Source organism: Phasianus colchicus, chromosome 2 (assembly GCF_987193195.1).
Source record: "Phasianus colchicus chromosome 2, bPhaCol1.hap1.1, whole genome shotgun sequence".
In the NCBI taxonomy this organism is placed as follows: Eukaryota; Metazoa; Chordata; class Aves; order Galliformes; family Phasianidae; genus Phasianus; species Phasianus colchicus.
In genome coordinates, this window is record NC_143437.1 from 57,735,856 (window position 1) to 57,757,470 (window position 21,615).

The 21,615-nt window shown below is 35.8% G+C and overlaps 1 protein-coding gene across 1 annotated transcript; it reads left to right on the forward strand.

The window, feature by feature from the left end:
- The first annotated feature begins 9,535 nt into the window (after positions 1-9,535).
- TMEM244 (transmembrane protein 244) lies at positions 9,536-20,856 on the forward strand. Its single transcript, XM_031614269.2, has 6 exons — positions 9,536-9,568; positions 14,776-14,861; positions 15,438-15,511; positions 17,859-17,984; positions 19,534-19,578; positions 20,762-20,856. Exons 1-6 carry the CDS (start codon positions 9,536-9,538, stop codon positions 20,854-20,856), a joined length of 459 nt encoding a protein of 152 aa, XP_031470129.2.
- The last annotated feature ends 759 nt before the right edge of the window (positions 20,857-21,615 follow it).

Here is a 21,615-nt window from a genome sequence, read left to right on the forward strand (position 1 = left end):
TTTCAGTCAAATCTATTACTGTATTACATTTAAAATTAAGCTATTAAATTAAATGAATGAGGCTAAATGCCCAAAATAGAAAGAGAATCTTTAGCTGCAGACAGAAAACAGGACACATATGATAACACCTGTTCCCCAGGTCACAGCAAGAGCAGGAGCCTCCATGGGTGTTGTTGTCTCAGAAGACAAACCACACTTCACGCTATAGAGGGAGGAAAAGTACTCTGTGAATGTAACGTGAAGAAAACTCCTTTCTACTTCCAAACACAGTAATGACTGAAAATCTGAATACATGAGGGATACAGTAAGGATCTAAAATCAAAGATCTTCCACACAGAACATTAAGCACAAATTCATTTTGTGTGAGGCCCCACATCCAGATGTGGTTGAACTCTGGTACTTCTAGAATATTACATGTTGCTAATTGCAAAAAAAAACCAAAACCACTCTGCTGACCTTTGCTGTCAAATGGGACGAAAGTCCCATGCATGGGATCCAGTTGCAATGATTTTTTTCTTACACAGATGTACTTTAACAAGCATATTGAGGACACTGTCTACAATATTTCTGAGGCCCTTGAAGAATGGAGATAAACATCACAGTTAAGCAGATGCAGATTTAGAAAAAACAGAGGGAGCTGTACACCTATTCATTTAAATGTTTTTTTTTCTCAGAAAGTGTATTAAATCAAATCTTTTTAGAATTAATCTTGCTTAACATTTTGGCATGTGTCCTCAGTCCTCTGCATATTATTAAATGCCATCAATTTGCAACATCAATATAAATGAAATCAGCATCTGAACCCCAATTTTATTTTTAATAATGTCGCACCAGTATGTTAAACTAGCATTAAAAATAAATCTCAAGTCAGAATCACCAGCCTATTTCCATAAGTAAATGACAGTACAACTGCAGATTCTTTGCCTTCAAGAATGGTTTAATCTCAAACACACCAATTCAGAGAAAAATGTGGGCTATAACTCATGGGAAAACTCAAATTCCTGATAGAAACTAATCAAAGATGGATACCAACATCAGTTAAAGGCAGAGTGGAGATGTAATATTTATATACCTCTCCTAATGCAAGAAAGTAAAATATGGAAAGCAAGACTGTTTTTGTCTAACTCCTGCTTTTGAAAGGGATGTCTGTTTCTGGTTGGTGCTGTGAATCCGATGCACGGTAGAGAAGTATACCAGACATAAGGCCTCTGCCAATTTTTTCTAGTATAATAAAATACTTTCTTGTATATTGTTAGCAACAGCAAAGTGGTGTGAAACTGATAAAAACAAGGTCTTGAGTAGGCTATTGTGGTTTCATAAGTGACTGCAAATAGCACTTATGAATGGAAATATGCAGCTGCTATGCAGAAATGCCATTAGTTATTGCAATATTTTGAGGAAAAAGGGAAGAATAACATAATAAGAAGCCAAACTGTAGCTGAGGCTCTGTGTGAACTGATGGAAGTAAAACTCTGCATCAGAGATTTGTGGCACTTGAAGGACTGGGCCTTGTAAAATGTGAGCATTTACGTGTGTTCTATACAGCTGGACACACATAAAAGGGGATTCTGATTGATAGGTCTCGTTTGTTTCTGTCAAGACACGTCACTCATTACCTCTTAAGTACCATAGAACATATGTGGTACCTAAAATTGAATGGTGGGCCTGAACTTTTGCGTTTTGGCTGTGTTAAAAGATGTAGTATAACAGATTTGATTTCAACAAGCAAACAGAAGCAAATGTGATCTTTACTTATTGTTGGCGCTTTCAGTATCTGAGGTTGAAGAGCCAACTCTTTCTCTGGTATAATTTTGCTGGTTCAAGGGAAATGTGGAAGGATAAATTCAATGCAATACGATCACCTGGTCACCCAGCAAACAGCAGATATGTTCCTTTTGTGTGGAAGCCTGCATACAATCAGTTTGCCATCTAGTGGCAAATATTTTGAACACCGTAATTTAAAACAGTTCACGTTATTTTAAATGCATGGGTGTGTTAAATCAGCTGAGGTGTATGGAAACACATATTATCACTTGGAAATTATTTTAAGGCTTAAAGGAGTAACTGTATATATTTACCCAGCACTGTATACTCAGACAGGAAAAATTTCCCAACTTAAGCTAGCTATCTAATGCAAGAACATTTAAAATTGCACTAATACTTCCTGCACATCCTGGTTGGATGTGTATTACTTGTAGCATTTGCGTGAAAGATGATAAAAGAAAATAGTCAGGCACCTTTTAATTCACACTTCTCCCCTTCCTGTCCATCTTTCTGGGAGTAGAAGAAATGTACTTCCATTATTGAAAAATCTTATGTAGCCAGACTCAGGCCTGAGTAGTCTCAGTGACTGGAACAGCAGCTGTTCATGTGGGAAAAGCAAAGACACGGCCAAGTCAGACTGTTTGTATTAAGGTTATGAGTTATTAATAGAAAGAATAACCACCACTAGCAGCCACATTCCACACATCCTAACCTGAAGCAGCTACTAGAATCTGCTCAGGAAATGCAAAAAAGGTGCATTTTTGGTAGTGGACGGCCTGGTAGCTCTTATGCACTTGGGCAAGTGAGATTGTTTTCCCTGCTTTTAGTGCTAGTTTGACTATTCTTGAGAATAACTGGACGTTCATCTTCTTGAAACATTTGAATGATAGTTTTTGCTATACTAATCATTGCTTTACTATCATTACGATATGCATCATGTCAGGAAATGTACCTGACATGGAAGAATGGTGTTATCTTATTCTATAAATGAATGTCTCATTTCTTGAAATTCCAAGTGGAAAGGCTTCTGACTTTCCTTCTGCTCACGTGATTCCATAAATCTCATAAGTTTAAAAACTACTAAAACAACTATCAGAATACAGTTTTCCTAAGTAATACAGTTATTATGTGTTGCCCTGCATATCTAAATTTTATTGGAAATCAACTCCACAGCTATGGATATGAAATACCTGAGAGCCAACTGACATCAGCAGTTTGGAAGCCACGCCAAAGAGCAGCTAACAGTACTGAGCAATGGGAAACAAAGGGTGACAAAAGGTCAGAGAGGAGCACAGGTCCTCCAGTTTTACTGCATTCTGAGTGAATGGGAGGTCCCCAGAACACTGAAAACTTGAGAAATGGGACATGAAAAATTGTATTTAAAGAGTATTCAGCCTGCTGAAATTCTTATTAGGACGTCATTACCCATTATCTGGCAGAAAACCATTTAATAATGAATTCTATTAAACTGGAGCTGTTATGAAGAGCTGTTGAAATATATTTTGGAGATGTTGTTAATATGTTTCCTTGTTGTTTTCTGACAAATATCAGCTGGATCTAAAGTTAGACGAGCAGTAAAATTGAGTAAAAATTGTTTAGATGAGAGAATTTATCAGGTTTTTGAGCTGAACGGTATGTCTGCTTACACTGCAGTAGTCAAAAATATAAATATACATAGACGTTTCACTGAGTTACTGAAGGCATCTGCATTCAACCTCCTATTCAGTGATCACAGACAAATGCTCGATTCATTAAAAATACACATTTAGCCCCAGCTGCCAACCTAGCCAGGATAAAATGACTTGCATTTTGTTATGGGCCATGAATCATGGTCACAGGAGTTAATTAAAGTTCTAATGGCAGGGTCAGCAAGGTCAAGTGAATGAGTTTGTATATATGTAATTAGGGCAGAACAGAAGATAATGGAGTTCAACAGGTGTAACTGAGAGCAGAACCGTCTGTTGTGTTAGGGCGCTTGACTTTAAGATTGTGAATTTCTGTTAGAGTGAGAAGCTGGAGAAATATCTTTTTACTCATCAATATAAGAACCTTTATTTTCTAGAAATGACAGATCTGAAAATCAACAATGCCTCAGCACCATTTTCACAATAATTTCAAAACCTGCTGAGAGTGAGAATGTGAGTAACAAGGTTGTTTCAGCAGTATGCATTTTTATTCTCTAAGTAAAAGTAGTATTTGTTGAATGTAGATAAATTTTCTACATCATGAATGTAGAAAAATAAATACAAATGAGAAAGTGTTGTAGATGGAAATCCATCCAGGACACGGCTTATTCTATATCAGTTCACTTTTAGAATTTCTGTATTTTCTCATGCTGAACAAGTTCAAGCTAAAGCTTGCAAATAACATCATTAATTTGTGTCACTTTTCAATTTAATAAGAAAAAAAAACAGTTAATCCTGACTCCTTTATAGAGACATCCCTAGATTAGAGGCTTGCTGTTTTTAAAACTAACACTTTCCTCATATACCAATAAATAGCAAAATCATACTACACGGACAGGACAAAATACAGGCAGAATGATTTACTATATAATCTTAAAAGCACAGTGTGAAAGAACAGAGGTAAGTTTATTTAAATTATCTCTTAGGAGAGCAAAGGAAACCCTGTGAGTATGGAACCGTGCCAAGTAGATCTTCCCCAGCTATTCCCCAGATGTGTTTCAGCACATTTGCTGAATTGGCAGTACAAATTTCTATCTACTACCTCGCCAGTGCATACACAACTTCTACAATCAGAAAATATACTTCTGCAAATGAAGAAAGTGTTTGGTTTGCACACCCAGTCAAGTTGGTTTTGGTATCTCTCCTCAGAGTGCCAGAAGATGGTTAAATAGTGCAATACATTGCTGTGCTGCATAAACAACCACCTGCCGTGAACAAAAATTAGTCTATTAGGTCCTTTCTTATAGACCTCACAGTTACAGCTACTCCTGTGAATTAGAGCGTGGCTAGGAGCATTCTTGGGCACAGAAATGCGATTGCATGTAAAATCAAATGGTGGCTGGAGAGGTGTCCATGCCAGCTAGCACACTCAGTTATAAAATAGAGACCCATGAAATGTTCAACCATTCCAAAATCACCTATTAAGTCCTGTTTTGGCTTTTCGAAATGTTGGCAAAATGACTTTGGTAATTGTTAGACTATGTGCCAATGGCCCATCGATGAAGGAGACAGAGAGACAGTGTGGGAGGGGGAGCCTGAAGAATCCTACTGTGGGCTCCTTCCTAGGCCAATTGAATCCTCTGATACTCCCACTTGCCTCTAGGCCCTCACAGGAGAGGCAGGGCTCATCTCAGGGGCCCAGGGAATATAGGGACACAATGGCAGCTATAGGCCCAAACCACTCTTCCTTAGGAGCAAACACCTCACCTCAGGAGAGCCCCAGTCCCACTATCTAGCTGTGAAGCTCACCACTGACCAGCTGGAGCAGCCCCCAGATGACCTTTTAGAAGAAAAGTGTTGCTACTCAGGATGTGGGACACATTATGGGATGCAGAGGATAATCATTTGAGCATAGTACAGGATTTATTGCAGGATGCTTAGGGGAGGTACCAAAGTTGGCAAAAGAGGAGTTTATGTTGATTCAAGTAGGAACAAATGGGAGAAGGTAGAGGGATAAGGGGGTAAAAAGAGGCAGTCTCCCATAGATACTTTGCCAGTCAGCATGTTTTTCTGGTCGCAAGTGAGCCTCACCTGAGACTACCTGATCCAGCATGACATACCAACAGCAGAAGCAATTTCACAGCCCTCTCCCCTTTTCTCCATGGTCTTAAGTCCTGAAAAGATTCTTCAGAGCTTCACTGTACTCATCAAATTTTCCCACTAAACTAGAGATGCAAGAATAGTTCAAAAATTTGCAACTGTGGTAACAAGCACATTAAGCTGCTTGGCAGAAATATTGATTTTTAAAATACAGGCAATTAAGCTTGTTTCTTAAACATATAGTAGGGCCAGAGTGGAAAGTTTACTTTGCTACAATTGTGTGAGAGCCCTAGATAAACAGAAGATTTCATTTCCAGTTCTGTCAATCCCACACTGTTCACAAACAATAAAACCAATGCATAGTTTGAATAAATAAAGCCTATTAAATTGATTCCTTTGCCAGAACTTTCAAGCTCTGTATTGAACTTGTTCACAAAACCATCAATGTCAGTTAATGAAACAGAAAAAATGTTATTTGCTGTTTTTATTGTTAATTAAGCCATCTCTGTAGATACAAGTAGCTCATTGGGGTTAATTATCTCCTAGAGAATCCAATTCATTTGCAGTTTGCACATCAAAAAGGTTACATCAGTTTTTTAGTTTAATACTACGAACATTTTGGAGTTCACGAGCTTTTACATGAAGTTCAAGGGGACAGCTTTTCAGGAGCTGAAAGCTCATTTACATGATATTCTCAGGAGCTGGGATATCGTTAAAAGCAATCTGACAAAATTTGGAACTAATAACAGACTGCATCATCCAAAGTGCATTCCTGCTTCTACTGAATTCTTTAATTTCCAGTCTCTCAAAATTTATCCATTCTGCAGGACAGTTAAACAAGGAAAGGAGGAAGATAGACTCCAGGCCTCGCAGAATTCTCTCTCCTTCCATATAGGAGCCAAACTGTCATAGTAAGGCTGTATGATGCACATCTGATCAACACCAACTTATTCACGGTCTTTCATAGGATACAACAAGGTTATATTTGCTAAAGTCATAGTACAGTGGAAATCAATAAATTATGTTTATTTTAAAATGTGCATTTCTCTCTTTACATATTCTTAGTGTAATTTTTTTAAAAATAGTAGCCACTTTTTTTTTTCTTTTCTTTTTTTTTTTTTTTCTGAGCTCTTCTTTATTGCACACAATTTAAGTATTGTTCCTCCCATCAGCAGATGGAGACAGAGTACACATGTTTTGATGTCATCACCCTCCAGAGAATTAAGACTTTCTCTACACATAGCTTAGATATCATCCACTTGGTTGATCTTTGTATTTTCCTTAAGTATTCCAGGATAATGAATCAACATTCTTCAGATTTCAGCCATTTTCCTGATTCTAAGATCCCGTGTTTTTTGGAGTTAGCTAAAAAATATGGTCCTGGGTCTGACTTTGTATTGGAAGGCATAGTGTGGGGTCCATAGTCAGCATATCAGCATCACAAATCACCTGTTAATTTCCATGATAGATATTTTTGTTATATTCCCATATGATACACCTCCTCAAATGATGTTTGTTATTTTTGCAATGCCATTAGAGAGCATTATAGACTGTGGGCTTAAATCAGAGCGTTCTATTTAAAATGTAAATAATAAGCTTAAAAGCAAACCAAGCACTAAGATTTTACAATTTTTCTTTTCATTATTACAAAATAGCTTTTTGTTTTGCCCCAGGTAACAGATAGGAAGTAGGTATCATGCCATTATGCATCACTTTAAAGAGATAATGGCCTACAGATGTATCTTCAATTTCACTTTCATGTCTGAACTTATTCTCTGTTCTGTAACTGTCTGCAGTTATGCTTTCATCACTATTTGTTAAGTCTTCCTCAATAGGAATAAAGTACATGGGTACAGCCACATTCCAAATAACACTTATTAACTTATTAACACTTACTAACAGCTTATTAACTGTTCCCAAAAGTGTGAGGTAAGGCATAGATATGCTGTTGAAGCAACTGTTTCCTGGATGTTTCTGTAAATCAAAACAGCACAAAAACTAGGGGCTAAAAGGTAATCTAGCACTATTTTTCCTCACCTTATTACTAACAATCTGCAGTTCATTGCTTTGGAAAGTGGTATTTAAAACACATGGCTAGTTGCAAACAAAATAGACAGTTTAACTTGTATTAAAACTTTTCTTTAGTCTCCCTGAGCTGAATAGGAATTGTTGTATTTCCTGTAGCTGACCTAGTGAAAAAAAAAAAAAAAAGAAAAGAAAAGAAAAGAAAAGAAAAGAAAAGAAAAGAAAAGAAAAGAAAAGAAAAGAAAAGAAAAGAAAAGAAAAGAAAAGAAAAGAAAAGAAAAGAAAAGAAAAGAAAAGAAAAGAAAAGAAAAGAAAAGAAAAGAAAAGAAAAGAAAAGAAAAGAAAAGAAAAGAAAAGAAAAGAAGAAAAGAAAAGAAAAAGAGGCCATTCCACTCTCTGGACATTTTGCTAGCAGCAACACAATATCTTTCCAATTTGCTACTAAGTCTTTTAGTCAGCATTTTGGATTACACACAATTCTGCCACTCCCAGTTTTGACTTGCTGCTGTTTGTTACTGTTACAACAGTCCAGCTGTTTCCAGGCTGGAAACAAGTCTGCAACAGAAATACTGTCCTCTCTTAAAGTGTTCAACTTCGCAATAGCAAATGAGAGGAACCTCTCAGTCTCGTTAGCAAACCCATGCCTATAGCTTCCATTGAATTCCATCTACCCATGGAATACAGTGACTTTGGTTCTATCCTCAGATTTTGATTAGACTGACTGAGCGAGTAAATGAATGAATACATTTAATAATGATCTTAGACCAATGGAATCCATTACTTTTTTCAGTTATCTTGCTACTTAGAGTTACTGCAAGGATTTGTGCAAATTTTAGGCCCTGTTTTCTTGGAATAAATGTGATGCTCCTTGGATGAAACCTTTTGTTTATTTTCAATCATTTCTTAATTACTAAAACCAATACTTTTTTTTTTTGTCAATCTACCATTTGTGTGGTCACCATTGCAAACATTTATGCAAATTAATTTAGGTTTTTGTTGTTGTTTGATTCTATTCCTTTGACATCACTGTACTGTGCTGAGGCACAGGTCATTTGGGACAGGAAAAGAATTTCACACAATATTACCTGTACATTCTGTACGGTATTCACAATCTGGTACTATCAAATCCATGAGCAAAAGCTTTTGTTTGCTTTGTACAGACCATATCTTAAACCAGCCCATATCTTAAACCAGCATTAATTTTACTCGATTAGGAAGACACTAACAATAATGAAACCTGCACAGATTATGTTAGTGATAGGAAAAAAGAAAAGAAAAGAAAAAAAGAAAAAGTTCATTAAGTTTCAGAAGCATTCCTTTATATGATCTAATTTTTTTTTCCAATACAGCGTAATGAATCATAATGCATCTGCAAAAAGTCAAATCCAAATCCATTAAGGAATTGCTCAGTTGAAGGTGGAGCTTCTCTAAAGCATGGTAAATTTCATTTTCCTGAAGAAATAAGAAAAGGAGAAGAGTCATAATGCAAGTCTATCATTTCTTAACCTGATTATACCTAATTTAATGTGAACTACATGTAATGTAATAAAGTGATAGTCAGAAGAAAAACATTAACAAGGTAAAGAATGTACTCTTCCACAGCTATGATCAACGTAATTAATGTTAAAAATCATAAAACTAATTGAAAGTATGGAGGTATGGCAATCTTAATGAAGTGTGATCAAATGAGGTCTGAAGAAATCAAACAGAAGTTAGAAAATACTATTCCTAATTTTGTCTCTAAATGGTGAATTCATATCACAAATAGGTTTTTGCCAGTTGTGGATACAAATGTATCAGCATTAAATCAGTGAGTAGGATTTTCTGTTTGGTCTTCAGCAGCTTAGAGTTATCTCACAGATGGCTTCTGTCTCAATTCAGTTTAATCCAATCAACTTACCTCACTCTGTCCTGTACTTACCTATAAGAATGTATTTTGGGGTTAAAAACAGCTGCTTCTTTCTGTTGATATTGGCATAAGAAGTATTGCAACAACACTTCCTTTCACTCATCATGTGTCCATGGCTCTCAAGGTCAAAACTGCTGAAACCAAGGTAAAGGGAATTGAGTGTGTATAGTGCTGTAGTACTTAGAGTAATAGTAGTATTTAGAGTTAGTCAGCTCCTGCAGATCTTGAAAAAGCAGTTGCTTTCATTCATATGGAGTACTTCTTAATGTTCTTTTTCTAAAAAGTAAACTGCAAAGGAGATCTTATCCAATAGGGCTGGTAATAAGTACAGAAAAGTATATTTTATTAGAAGGATTTCAAGATATATGGAGTGGTGCATGTATGAAATATAATCTTGGAATTTTATCCGAAGTTTAATGACACTGCTATATTTCTGAAATTCTTTCAATGCCTTTGGCATATAATAAATGACTCTGTAGTTCTTAATTTGTATTTCTCTCTTTGAAATATTTGAGGGTTTAGAAAGGGAAAAAAAATAAGTTTGAAAAAATATATATATTGATATTCAAAAAATATATATAATTTTCAGTGGAAAGGTTAAAAAAATGGAATGCGATACAACTGGAAATTTTTCAAAGGGTTTCAATTTTCATGTTATTCACTTTGGATCATATTCTTAGCACTGAGCTGCATGTCTTTCTTTAGCTTCTTTGACTGGGCAAAGCACTCTAATACTTCACTGTGTCACTTAGACAGGGACTAATATTCTGGGTACAGAGAGAAAAATCCCAGGCCTTTGAAGCCAAAACAAGTTTGTCACTGACTTCAAGAGAGGCCAGGAATTTACCTACTGTAATTAGAGGTCAATAGGCCATCAGCTCACAGTCTTTCTTCAGCCTTGTTATTTTCACTTCAGTCCTGTTCTACCACTTTTATTACAGTACAAATCTGCATCTGGAGCAGATAAGGCTTACAGGAGGCAGATAAAGGAGAATTCCAGGAAACATGCATCTGCTCAGAGAAATAAAATGAAAGCGATTCTCACCCAAAATGTGCCATAGATTCATCTGCTAATATTTAGAGATACTTTCAGGGCAGAAGGGGCAGCATGTTACTTGCAGGTAACACTGTAGTCAGTGAACACTGCAGTGGCCATGGAGTTCATCAATGAAAAGAAAAGATCACATAAATTATTTAGCCAATTGCCATTTGGAATAATAGTAAAGATACAGGACATGGGAAAGCTATAATTTCCCCTCAAGAAAACGAGCTGACAAGACACTAATCATTCTCCATTTTTATTTTGCTTTAGTGAAATAATAGCAATATAAAAGTAGAAACTTTCCTGGACATTTACATATTGACAAATACTGGTTTGTACAGGTACAATGGGTTTCTTGCCTACTGTTCCCGTAATTTTGGGGCACAGCTACAGTGATGTACTTTCACTTTTCATATCTAGCAACATAAAAATAATATAAACTGTTTGCAAAATGGTCCACACTTCCATCAGTATCAGACGGTTCTATAAGTATATTATTTATCACGTGGCCAGAAGTAAACACTGGGGATATCCAAGTGAAGCTTCATCCAGAAAGGCACCTGGTTTTTCTATAAATAATCCATTATTTCCAAAGGCAGTTTGTTCCATTAACTAATTGCCTTTACAGTTAAAAATGTCTTTAATGTATCTTTGCCATTTGTCTAGCTATAACTTGCAGCTGTTTACTTCATATGGCTTTTCTGATAGATTAAAGAGCCCCTAAGTACCTGGTATTTTCTGCCTGCAAAGGTACTTATCCATCATAATCAAATCAGCCCTCAGAGCTAAACAGATTGACCTCTTTAGAGTTGTAGTCCTAATGAAAAAAGCATTTCTAGCCATCAGCTCTCCTTTATGGCTCTTCTCTGCACCTTCTTCATTTCTTAACATACTTAAAAAATTGCTGATGCTAAATTGGATGCTGCTTTATGTTCCCTAATCCTATGCTCAGAGGTAATACTTCTTCCTCACTTATCTTCATATTCTCCCACCTTAAAACATAAAGCCTTAAGGGCTTGTTTTGTGTCACACAATGGTAAGGGAAGCTCCTAAAACTGAATTAACTTGAGCTAATGTTCATCTGTAGCTCTTTTCAGAGACACTGCCTCCTTGAATAAGGACTGATTTTTCAGCAGCTTTTACCAAATTAAATATAAATGAAAATTACATTTCAGAACTGGCTTGCATTGTGTTTTTGTTTTTTATTTTTTTTTAAATTGAAATCTTCACTCAGAATTGTGTTTTATTTAAAAAATAAGATTTAAAAAATAGCAGACACTGATAAAGTATAGATTTCATATCTAGAGGGACTTAGGTGAGAAAGTGTCATCTTAGGTGTCTGACACATAGGACCATGCAGAGTTAGAAACAATCAGGAATAACAGAGGAAAACGTAAGAAAGGAACAAAACAGTCACTGTTTTGGATGGCATAAGAAGTAGAGGATATTTCACAAACTAGTTATTCAGATTACTATTCAGTAGGTTTAAGGTCCTCTCTGAAACACTCAGAATTAAATTGTGGTACGTTTTTTCATTAGATATTCTAGACAAAGACAGTTGGAAAAAATAATGGAAGGAAATCTGATTAAGATGACACAGATACAACCTTTGACTCAATAGACTTCAAAACATGTGCTGCTGGATCCTTCAGTACTGCATACTTGTACTTCCCATGTCCTTATACTTCTACTATCTGTCTGGATGCCTACCTGTGCAACCTATTGTAGGGTACCTGCTTTAGCATGGGGTTGGACTCAGTGATCTCTTGAGGACCCTTCGAAACCCTGTGATTCTGTGATTCTATGAAAGTAAAAATAATTAGACAGGGAAAAGCACGGCCATGAATCATAGAATCATAGAATGGCTTGGGGTGGAGGGGACCTCAAGCATCATCAAATTCCAACTTCCCCATCACAGACAGGATTGCCCGTCACTAGATCAAGTACTAGATCAGATTGACCAAGGCCCCATCCAGACTGACCTTAAACACTTCCAGGAATGGGGCACAACTATTCTGGGCAACAAGTTATAGCACCTCACCTCTCTCTCAGTGAAGAATGTCTCCCTGACATCTAATTCTCCCCTCCTTTAGTTTAAAACGATTCCCCCTTAACCCATCTCTATCTACCCATTCAAAAAGATGATTTCCCTTGTGTTTATAAACTACCTTTAAATATTGGGAAGCCATAATGAGGTCTCCCTGCAGACTTCTCTTTTCCAGGCCAAACAAACCCAGTTCCTTTAATCTGTCTTCATAGGAAAGGCACTTCACTCCATGCTTAGATTTCCTCTCCCTTCCTTTCATGGAATTTACAGCAAGACGGATATGGATGTTTTCTTGAAAGCAGAAGTTTGAATTCTTTAAGGTAGGATGAGTTATCATGCACAAGGTATAGATACGTTGAGTAAATGTTATACAAACCACTCTAATGCATTATTAAGAATGCATTTTTTGCCACTCAGCTTTTACTTTGAAGTTAAGTGGAGGAGATACAGTAAAAGCTGAAATGGATTTAGCTTCTCCTAAGTAGTTATTGGTAACTAAAGGCACCAGAATAGGTAGGTAAGGGATCAGAATGATCATGATGGCCCTTATTATGGGCCATCTGTAAAGTTTTTTGCAGTGAAGATGTTGCTGTTAATAGTGTTCATGTTCAATCTTTCATTGAAGAACAAGATAAATACAAAGAGAAATTAAACAACTGTTGTCTATGTCTGAAGAAAAAACACCAATGTACAGTGAAAGAGGACTTATTACTACGTATTAAGTTTTGCTGGACCTCAGGAATATGAAAATGTGAAATAATTACTAAGAAAAGACTTCCATTGTGGCACAAGGTATCAGGTTTTCATAACATCTTTGAATTTCGTAAGAGTGCCCAGTTAAAGTCAGAACATAAAGGATCATTAAAAATATAAATGAAACAGGGCACACTTCAAATAGTAGCAGCATGAAGGAAAGAAAAGTATGTGAAGTGAAATCTAAGCTTAAGAATATTCAGATAAAAAATGGGGGAAAAAAGCTACAGTAGGGGAAAGGTGGAACACATATGGAAGAGGAAGACCCTTGAATGTCTCCAGAGATGGGGCATCCACCAGTTCTCTGGACAACTTGTTCCAGTGCTTTAGTTAGTTAGAAGAAAGAGAAATATGATGCAATAAAGCCCCAGCTAAACTGAGAAAATGCAAGCCAAACTGATTTTAGTTACTACTCTAACGGACTGTAGTAAGCATCTTCAGTTTCACGTTCTCAGGTAAGCACACAATATTGCCAGAGCAGTTAATCAAATGTGATGCACAGCAATCCCCAGTCCTGGTTGTCCAAGTAAAATGCTAGAATATCGTAGTATCATCCCAGATAAACAAAAATGTGTTCTGCATTTGCAGGAATCTATTTTTTGTTACTGAAGTATATTAACGTTTAAAACATAATTTTACCCTATAGCTGTATAAATTAATATAAGTCCTAGGGTCTGGATAATTCAGGAAGCCAACTTAGCTGAGCAGAGTCGCAAATAATGCTTCATTTGAAAAGAAAAGATCTGAAGGCATTTTATGAACGGGATCAGGGTAAGGTTCAGTTTTTTCTCTGGTTGTGTTACTTCTGAAACTTCAGATGAGTAGTGAAGACTAAGTGTTTCTCTTCTCTTAAAGACCTAGTGCTGGATCATAAAATAGCGGTTACTTTCTAAAACACATATGCTTTTTTTTTGTTGCTGTTATTGTTGCTCTTAGTTAGTTTGTTATTAATTTGAGGTTTGAATTTATTTATTTTAAATAAACAAGCACTTGATCTTTAAAAAGTTTTTAACAGATATCTCTTATTACTCACTTAAGTTGTCTACATCCATAGCTTTGGAAATAAATACTGGGGTGACATATCTTCTAGAGGCTGGAAAACTTATTAGTTACTCCTTGCAATTTTCTACATTTTATTTCTATACAGTTTCAACATAATTACCATGGTAGCATCTCTTTTAAGTTAAAAATTAAGCTAGTTATGTATCTGAATGGTTTTAAAGGGGTCACCAGTGTAGTAACTGTCAATAAATATACTTCTCATTCTCTGAATAAATTCAATACCTAAGTAGTAGATACACATCAAAACAAAGAACCATGAATTATAACATCAGGAGCTGAAATGTACTAAAAAGCTTTTAACAACATTTTTGTAATCAGCAACAGCAAAAACTTCTGGCTAAATATTATATTTTCTGAAATATTATGCTTGACAGAAATCTGAATTTATTTTTGACAATTATATACGTACTGTAAACACAGCATTAGATTGTCTTTTTCTCTTTCACAGGTTGTGCTGGTGAACCTGTTGATATGCATGGCAGTTTTCTACACTGTGTACTATGTGGTCCTTTCCGTTTGCTTTGCCATATTCAAGTAAGACATCCTTGCCTTTACTATGACCACGTGCTACAGCTGGATATACAGGATATAGCAGGTAGAGCAGTGACTATGGACAAGAGGCATTCAGATTGGAGGCATTCACGAATATGTTTTCCAAATTCAGATAAGTTGTTGTAACCAAGCCTTCATTAAGTTGTTGTGACCAGTGCTTTCATATATTAATAAATGGATACTCAAAAGCAATATAAAATGCTGGCTGTGATATACTTCCTTGCACTTGCATCCTGTAAGTAAATGAACATAAGAGAACAATTACATAAAAAATTAAAAAGGAAAGATGTTATAGTCAATATGAAAGAGAAATCATCTTCCCTTAGGAAACTATTGATTAACATGTATAGAGCCAGACGTACCTTACATAGAAGTGGAGATCACAGAAACTGTGTGCGAGGGCAAGATCAAAACATGAATGAAATGTAGAAAGCCTGTAAAATCCAGAATATTCCATTTGAAATCTTATCTTAAAAGGACCAGTAATTTATCATGTAGTCTTTAATTTTTTATTGAAAATTAAAGTTATGGTTAAATGTATTTATTCTATTTCCATAGGGTTAAAATGTTGGATGGTTTGGCACCTTTTGATTTTAAGACAAGTCCATCATGGCTTAATCCACATTATTTAGGTAAGTTAAGTTTGTTTTTATGTTTTCTGTCAGTCAAGAAATTAGATCATATTTGGATGTAAACTTGTCTTCCTTATGGACAATATTTTAGAGCTTTTTTAGCAATGGTAATATTTCCAGTATTTTAACTACACTGCATTTAAATCTTTATTCATCTTTGCTTCACTTTTCATTTATATATTGCTATTAATTAATCAGATGATTTCTAAACATTTCCTTGAGGTGTTCTGATTTTGATCATTTGAAGACAACGTATTACTGTATCAGGATGCTGCATTTTCATGAGATAATAATGACCTCTTTTCTGAAAAGTCCCTGCAAATATTTATTAAATTTAACTTCCACAGCACAACATATTTCTTATGAACTGTCATGTACTCAGAAGCTGAAGAATAGGTCACAGCCAACTCATGGAAATTTTGCTTTGATAATGCCTGAATATAGTGGATATTGAAATTTCAGATTTTTATTGTAATTCAGCTCCTAAACAGACCTTTACACATCCTAACACAAATTCCTGCAGCTTCGTCTGAAGTCTTCAAAATATATTCATGTTCCTAAACTATCATTTCAAAAATTACATGCATACATGAAATTTTTACTAGACTTGCATTCTATTTTGCAAAGGAAAACCACATCCCCTATAATTAGAACTGCTAATCAGAACTGCTCAAAAGAAAATTGATCATGTTAAAAAGAATGATAAAAATGCATGAATATTTGTAAAGTGTCAATCTGGGTTTCAGATGAAAAAGGAAGAACATTCCATTTGCAGCAATGGAAAAGAAAATTTAATCATATTCCATTAGAACTACTTTTCAGGGCCCTGATGTAATTACTGTATCTCAACATGACTTTTTTGCTCCAAGATTATATCAGACAGTTTGATGCAGGATGCTTATAAGGTGCCAAAGATAACCTCTGTGTCATGCAACTGGTTAGAATTCAGTCTTGCCTTCCATCCAACTTATGCAGTAACATGGAGCAGCAAAACCTAACCAGGTCTCTTTAAAGGCTATGGAGACAGAGACACAGCTGAGCTTTCTGAATGGCATTGCAAATGAGAATTAGTTTGTTCAAGAGTCTCACTCACACCTGCTAAAAGTAGAATGATATCTTTAAAAAATAGCCTGGAAATAAAAATATAAGTTTCAGCTCGGATCAGAGCTATAGTTGTTGGCCCAGTTTAATGGAAAACTTACAGCACAACTGCTTACATTGAGCATACTTTTGAAGTTATAAAATTATTGGAAAAAAATAAGTAGATACTATTAAAATTAATTTTAATAGGAAATAAAATGCATTGTCAAACATTACTTTTTTTCTGAAGTGTATTTTCTGTTTTCCTAACCACGTGTGGTTTTATAGTTGTTTATTTTTTTTTCTTTTGTGTTCTTATATTTCTTCTAACTGCTGGGTGAAAGATCCAGAGTACAGTAGGAAATAATTGACTGTCTAAAGAATGGAATAAAACTGAGTCACAAAATGCTGCCAGATGTATAAATTAAACACAGTGAAAAAATAATAGTGTTCTCTCTGAGCTACAGTAATGTTAGGTATTACATTACTGCAATGGTAAAAAAAAAAAAAAAAAAATCTGTTAAAATATTATTTCAATATATCTAGGTGCTTTAAAAAGAAGAAGAAAAATACCTCAGATTGAAAATTATATGAGTTACTAGTGTGCTGTTATTGCTTGTTACACCCAGGGTATTGCTGGAGGACCAGCAGGCATTTCCCAGTCAACTCCTGCTAGCCCAGTGTGATGTGGAATCATGAGATCAATAGGGATGGCCTGTGTTCAGCGCATAGAGATGGCTTTCTGCTCTATTTCCCCTTATGTGTCTTTAAGTTGCACTGCTACACATACATGATGTGAAGCAGAGAACAGGAAGAAAGCTATGGAGTTTCCTACTGGACGTAAAACCTTGGCCATACTGCTCAGTTTTGGAAAAGAAAGAGTTGACCTACATCTGTATCAACCAAGTCTATTTAGTACCATGTGCAAAGACCCTGGATAGATTGTCTCTCTGACATTTCCACACTATTTCTTCTCAAGGCAATACTTAGAGCACTGGTCCTCTTCCTGCTCATCCCTACATTTTTTTAAAAAAGAGAGAACGTTTTGTAAGTCTATGGGTAAATCAGTATAGAACCCATGCAGTGTCTGTGGTAAAATTAGAAATAAACCTTATAATCAAAGCACTAGATTAATATTTGACCTAATCAAACATAATTTGCATAACCTTGTCTCAGACATTTTAACTTCCTATTGCTATTACTTTGGCATCAGAGGAAAAGACTTTCAAAACTATGCTTGGAGTAAATATTCTATTTTCCTTTTCAGTTCTTGTTATCTCATTGGAAATAACTTTTTTCATTTGTGGTCTGCTGTTTGCCCTGGTGGTGGAAGAATGGGTTTGGGATTATGCTGTAACAGTTACTGTTATTCATATCATCATAACTTCCATTGGTAAGTATGCTTACTGCTAAATATATGTATAGTATCACATAAAGAAGTGACCATGGCTCACCCACTGTGTTATGGGTTATCATTCTTCCTTGGAGCTGAATAAATGCACCTCTGCTTTCCATCCATTTGACTTATGCGTGTATTTAAATTTTTACCTCTACACCTCAATTCTGTCTTTGTTGAGGTTATGTGAAATATTCATCCTAGAGACAACTTCTGGGGTTGTGTTCTGTAAAACAAGAAATGTGTAGCTGTCCACTTCTGACTCATTAACACTTCAACATTAGTTCAGAACAAAAATGGAGTTTATTTCAGCATACTAAGTTAAAACATTTGAACTAAAACCTCATTGAAGAAAATAATGTATTTTACCACTGAATTGTTATATGTTCGTTTGTTTGTTTTCTCTGAAACTCTTCTCCTCTTCTGGAAGGAATGAAGGGATAACACCTAGATGGCAGAGCCCACATGGACATTTTTTCTTCTATAAAGATGAAGTTAACACTTTTATTCTAGAATTAGGATTAGGAAAAAACCATCACTGACTAGTTAGAACTCCGTCTCTAGTACAAAATAATTGATCTTTCATTTTCCAGTGCATTATCCATTTATTCTTTACCACTTTATACAGAGATTCCCACATACCCACGCCAAGGTATTCCAGAAACTAATAGAGAGTTGAATGTAAAAAAATTAAGCATCATTTTTCATTTACTAAATTTAATTTCATGGAATTTAAGTTGCTGTTATTCCTCATGGATATTATTATTGTTTGTATTTAAATCAGTAAACTTACAAAAACTACAACAAAATATGCTTTCTGTATAGCTTATGCAGTAGTATCTTCTATCGTTATATCACATGGCACACTTTGATCTCCAAACAACGCAGAGCTGCTCTTGATGCTTTCAGATGAGCAACCCAAGCTGTGCTGCTGAACTCACACTGTAGAACACGCAGTGTGCCTTCCAGTTATCTTCACTGCTCCACAGTCCTGCCAGCCCTAATAGGGCTGTACTGGTTCATTTCGGTCATGAGATGGGGACGTGGGGCAGCTCATGTGAAGCAGAGGTGGCTACAAGACACATGGCAGAGCAAGTCAGGTAATAGGGATCACTTGCAGGGTACAGCTCTGTCTTTCACGTGCTGTTATCACCCATCAAATTGAAATTGTCAGGCAGCTGAAATTATTTGGATTGCAGGAGTGTATCGACTTCCTACCAGGTGAGTGGTGTTTCTGTTATGCCAAACCTCATACGGATATGTAATAATAAATGAATTCCCTTTTCAGAGATTTTACAATTACAAACCTCTGCTTAGCACACACTTGTACTGTTTAAGATTTGACCTCCAAGGGATTGCTCACCCACTGAGCATAACGGTATGATCAAGTATCTGAATGATGAGGATCTTGATAGCAGTTTGCAATTTCAATGAATCTAATGCATATAATTTAGAAAAGCAGACATTCTATTTAATAATGTAAGATTTGCATATCCTTATTTTTATTGTTTACAAATGTACACTTCTCTTTTTCTTCTCCCTCCAGTTATGTCTGAATTTCCTCTGATGTTACACTGGTGGCTGGCATTAGGTATAATAACCTGTAGATATTAAATTGTTAGAATCTAGAAGAATAGCATTTACAGTATGAGTTTTTTCTATTGTAGTCTCAATAATTTGGGAATTGACAGTATTTAAGGAAGATACGTATGTTTTTCATTTACATTTCTTGTAAGAACACGGACAAGTAACACTGGACTAACAACTATTTTAAGACCAGAATGTATTTAGCTTATGATAATCTTCCTAACAAACAGCAGATATGTTCATGTTGCTGAAATGACTCATGCTGAGTCCTGACTAATCAAATTATCTACCTCATCTAATTCAGGTGTCAAACAGACAGTTTTCCAAGCTAGCCTTCCTTGGTAGTCTTTACAATCAGTGGAATGAAATACAGTTCAAAAATCATTTTAATGAACAATGTGATAGTGGTAGGATGAGGGGAAATGGCTTTAAGTTGAGAGAGGGAAGATTTAGGTTGGATATCAGGGAGAAGTTCTTCACAGAGAGAGTGGTGAGTTGCAGGAACAGGCTGCCCAGAGAGGTTGTGGATGCCCCATCCCCGGAGGTGTTCAAGGCCAGAACATGGATGAGGACCTGGGCAGCCTGGTCTAGTATTAAATGGGGAGGTTGGTGGCCCTGCATGTGGCAGGGTGTTGGAGATTCATGATCCTTAAGGTCCATTCCAACTCTGGCCATTCTGTGATTCTATGATTCTGTGATTTTGTGATTCTCTGATTCTCTGATTCTATGAGCAGGTATCTATGATAGATTGAGATAGATTCTCAGTCATCATATTTCCATACAGAGAATGGCAAGCCTGTATTTTGAAATGTTTAATTATTTTTCAAAATTTGAAGAATAGTCCTAAGCTAGTATATATTATCATGAAAAATAACTAAGAGAGAAAGTACTGACATCTGTTCTTCCTTCTTTTATGATGGATAACAAGGATCAACAGCTGTAGTAATTCCTAACAGACAGAGACAGGCGAATAAACTCCATGTACTGCTGCTGGCTTTGTATTATAAATTGCTGGAACTGATCTCTTTGTTGGTGATTAAATTTTTGGCAAAGTGTTTAAGTGAGCAGGGAGTTTAAAAAAAAAAAAAAGTCAAAAAGAAGGGTTACCTCATGTTTTATTACAATTATTACAATGTTTGCATTCCACTATACAAATTAATACTAAATGGCTTTGTATTTTCTTTCAGGATCTGGAGTAATTTCAATGATTTGTGGAGGACAGATTTTGGCATATTGTTTATTTAAAGACAACTTCATTTACCCTGTTCTAGATGATTTTTGAAAAGGAAAATTAGATCCTGAATTTATTTTGCTATAATTTCTAGGATTTCTTACACAACACGATTAAAATGAAGCTAGAAACTGTCTATTTGTAAGGTTAATAGTTCACCTCTTATATCTTACATTTGTTTGCAAAGTCAGTGTCATCACTTTTAGCTGTTGTTTGTAATCACTCAGCTTTTGTATGTATGTATTCCATTCAGCAAATAATAAGATATACTGTATCTTTTTTAAAAAACAAACAAGACTATAAGAGCAACGATGTAAAACTCTTGGAAAAACCCTCAGGGAGAAATGAATTTGTATTTAATGTCTTCAAAACGATTGTTATCTGTTGTAGTTTTAGACTGTTGATTCTACTTCAGGCTGCAGTCTGGCCTCTCATAAGTGCTGCAGAAGTTTAGCATCACCCCAGCTGGCATAAATCATTTTAAGTTTAAGGCAACCTCTACTGGCAAACCCTTGACTTCCTTGAATAGCACACTGCTCTGTATTTCTTTCCATCTTAAAGCTCTCACCTAGAAGATGACCAAGACAGAAGAAATCAGGCTTACAACTACTAATATTTGGTTGACTCCTTAATTTCCAAGGATGCTCCTGCTAAATGTTTTCTATGACAGCTTCAGGCTATTCTGTCTTGACGTAATGATTCAGTTATGGTGTGATTGTTTTGGAATGAGGAAAGCAAATGTTGCCACCTTTTTTACATACCTCTTTCCCTCTTCCCCAGCTGTATGTGGCCAAAGCCAAAGTGCTGATC

Coding starts and splice junctions, on each gene's coding strand:
- TMEM244 (XM_031614269.2), top strand. CDS start 9,536: ATGGCTCTCAAGGTCAAAACTGCTGAAACCAAG. Junction 17,985..19,533: donor TATCATCATAACTTCCATTG/GTAAGTATGCTT, acceptor TTCTCCCTCCAG/TTATGTCTGAATTTCCTCTG. Junction 19,579..20,761: donor ACACTGGTGGCTGGCATTAG/GTATAATAACCT, acceptor ATTTTCTTTCAG/GATCTGGAGTAATTTCAATG.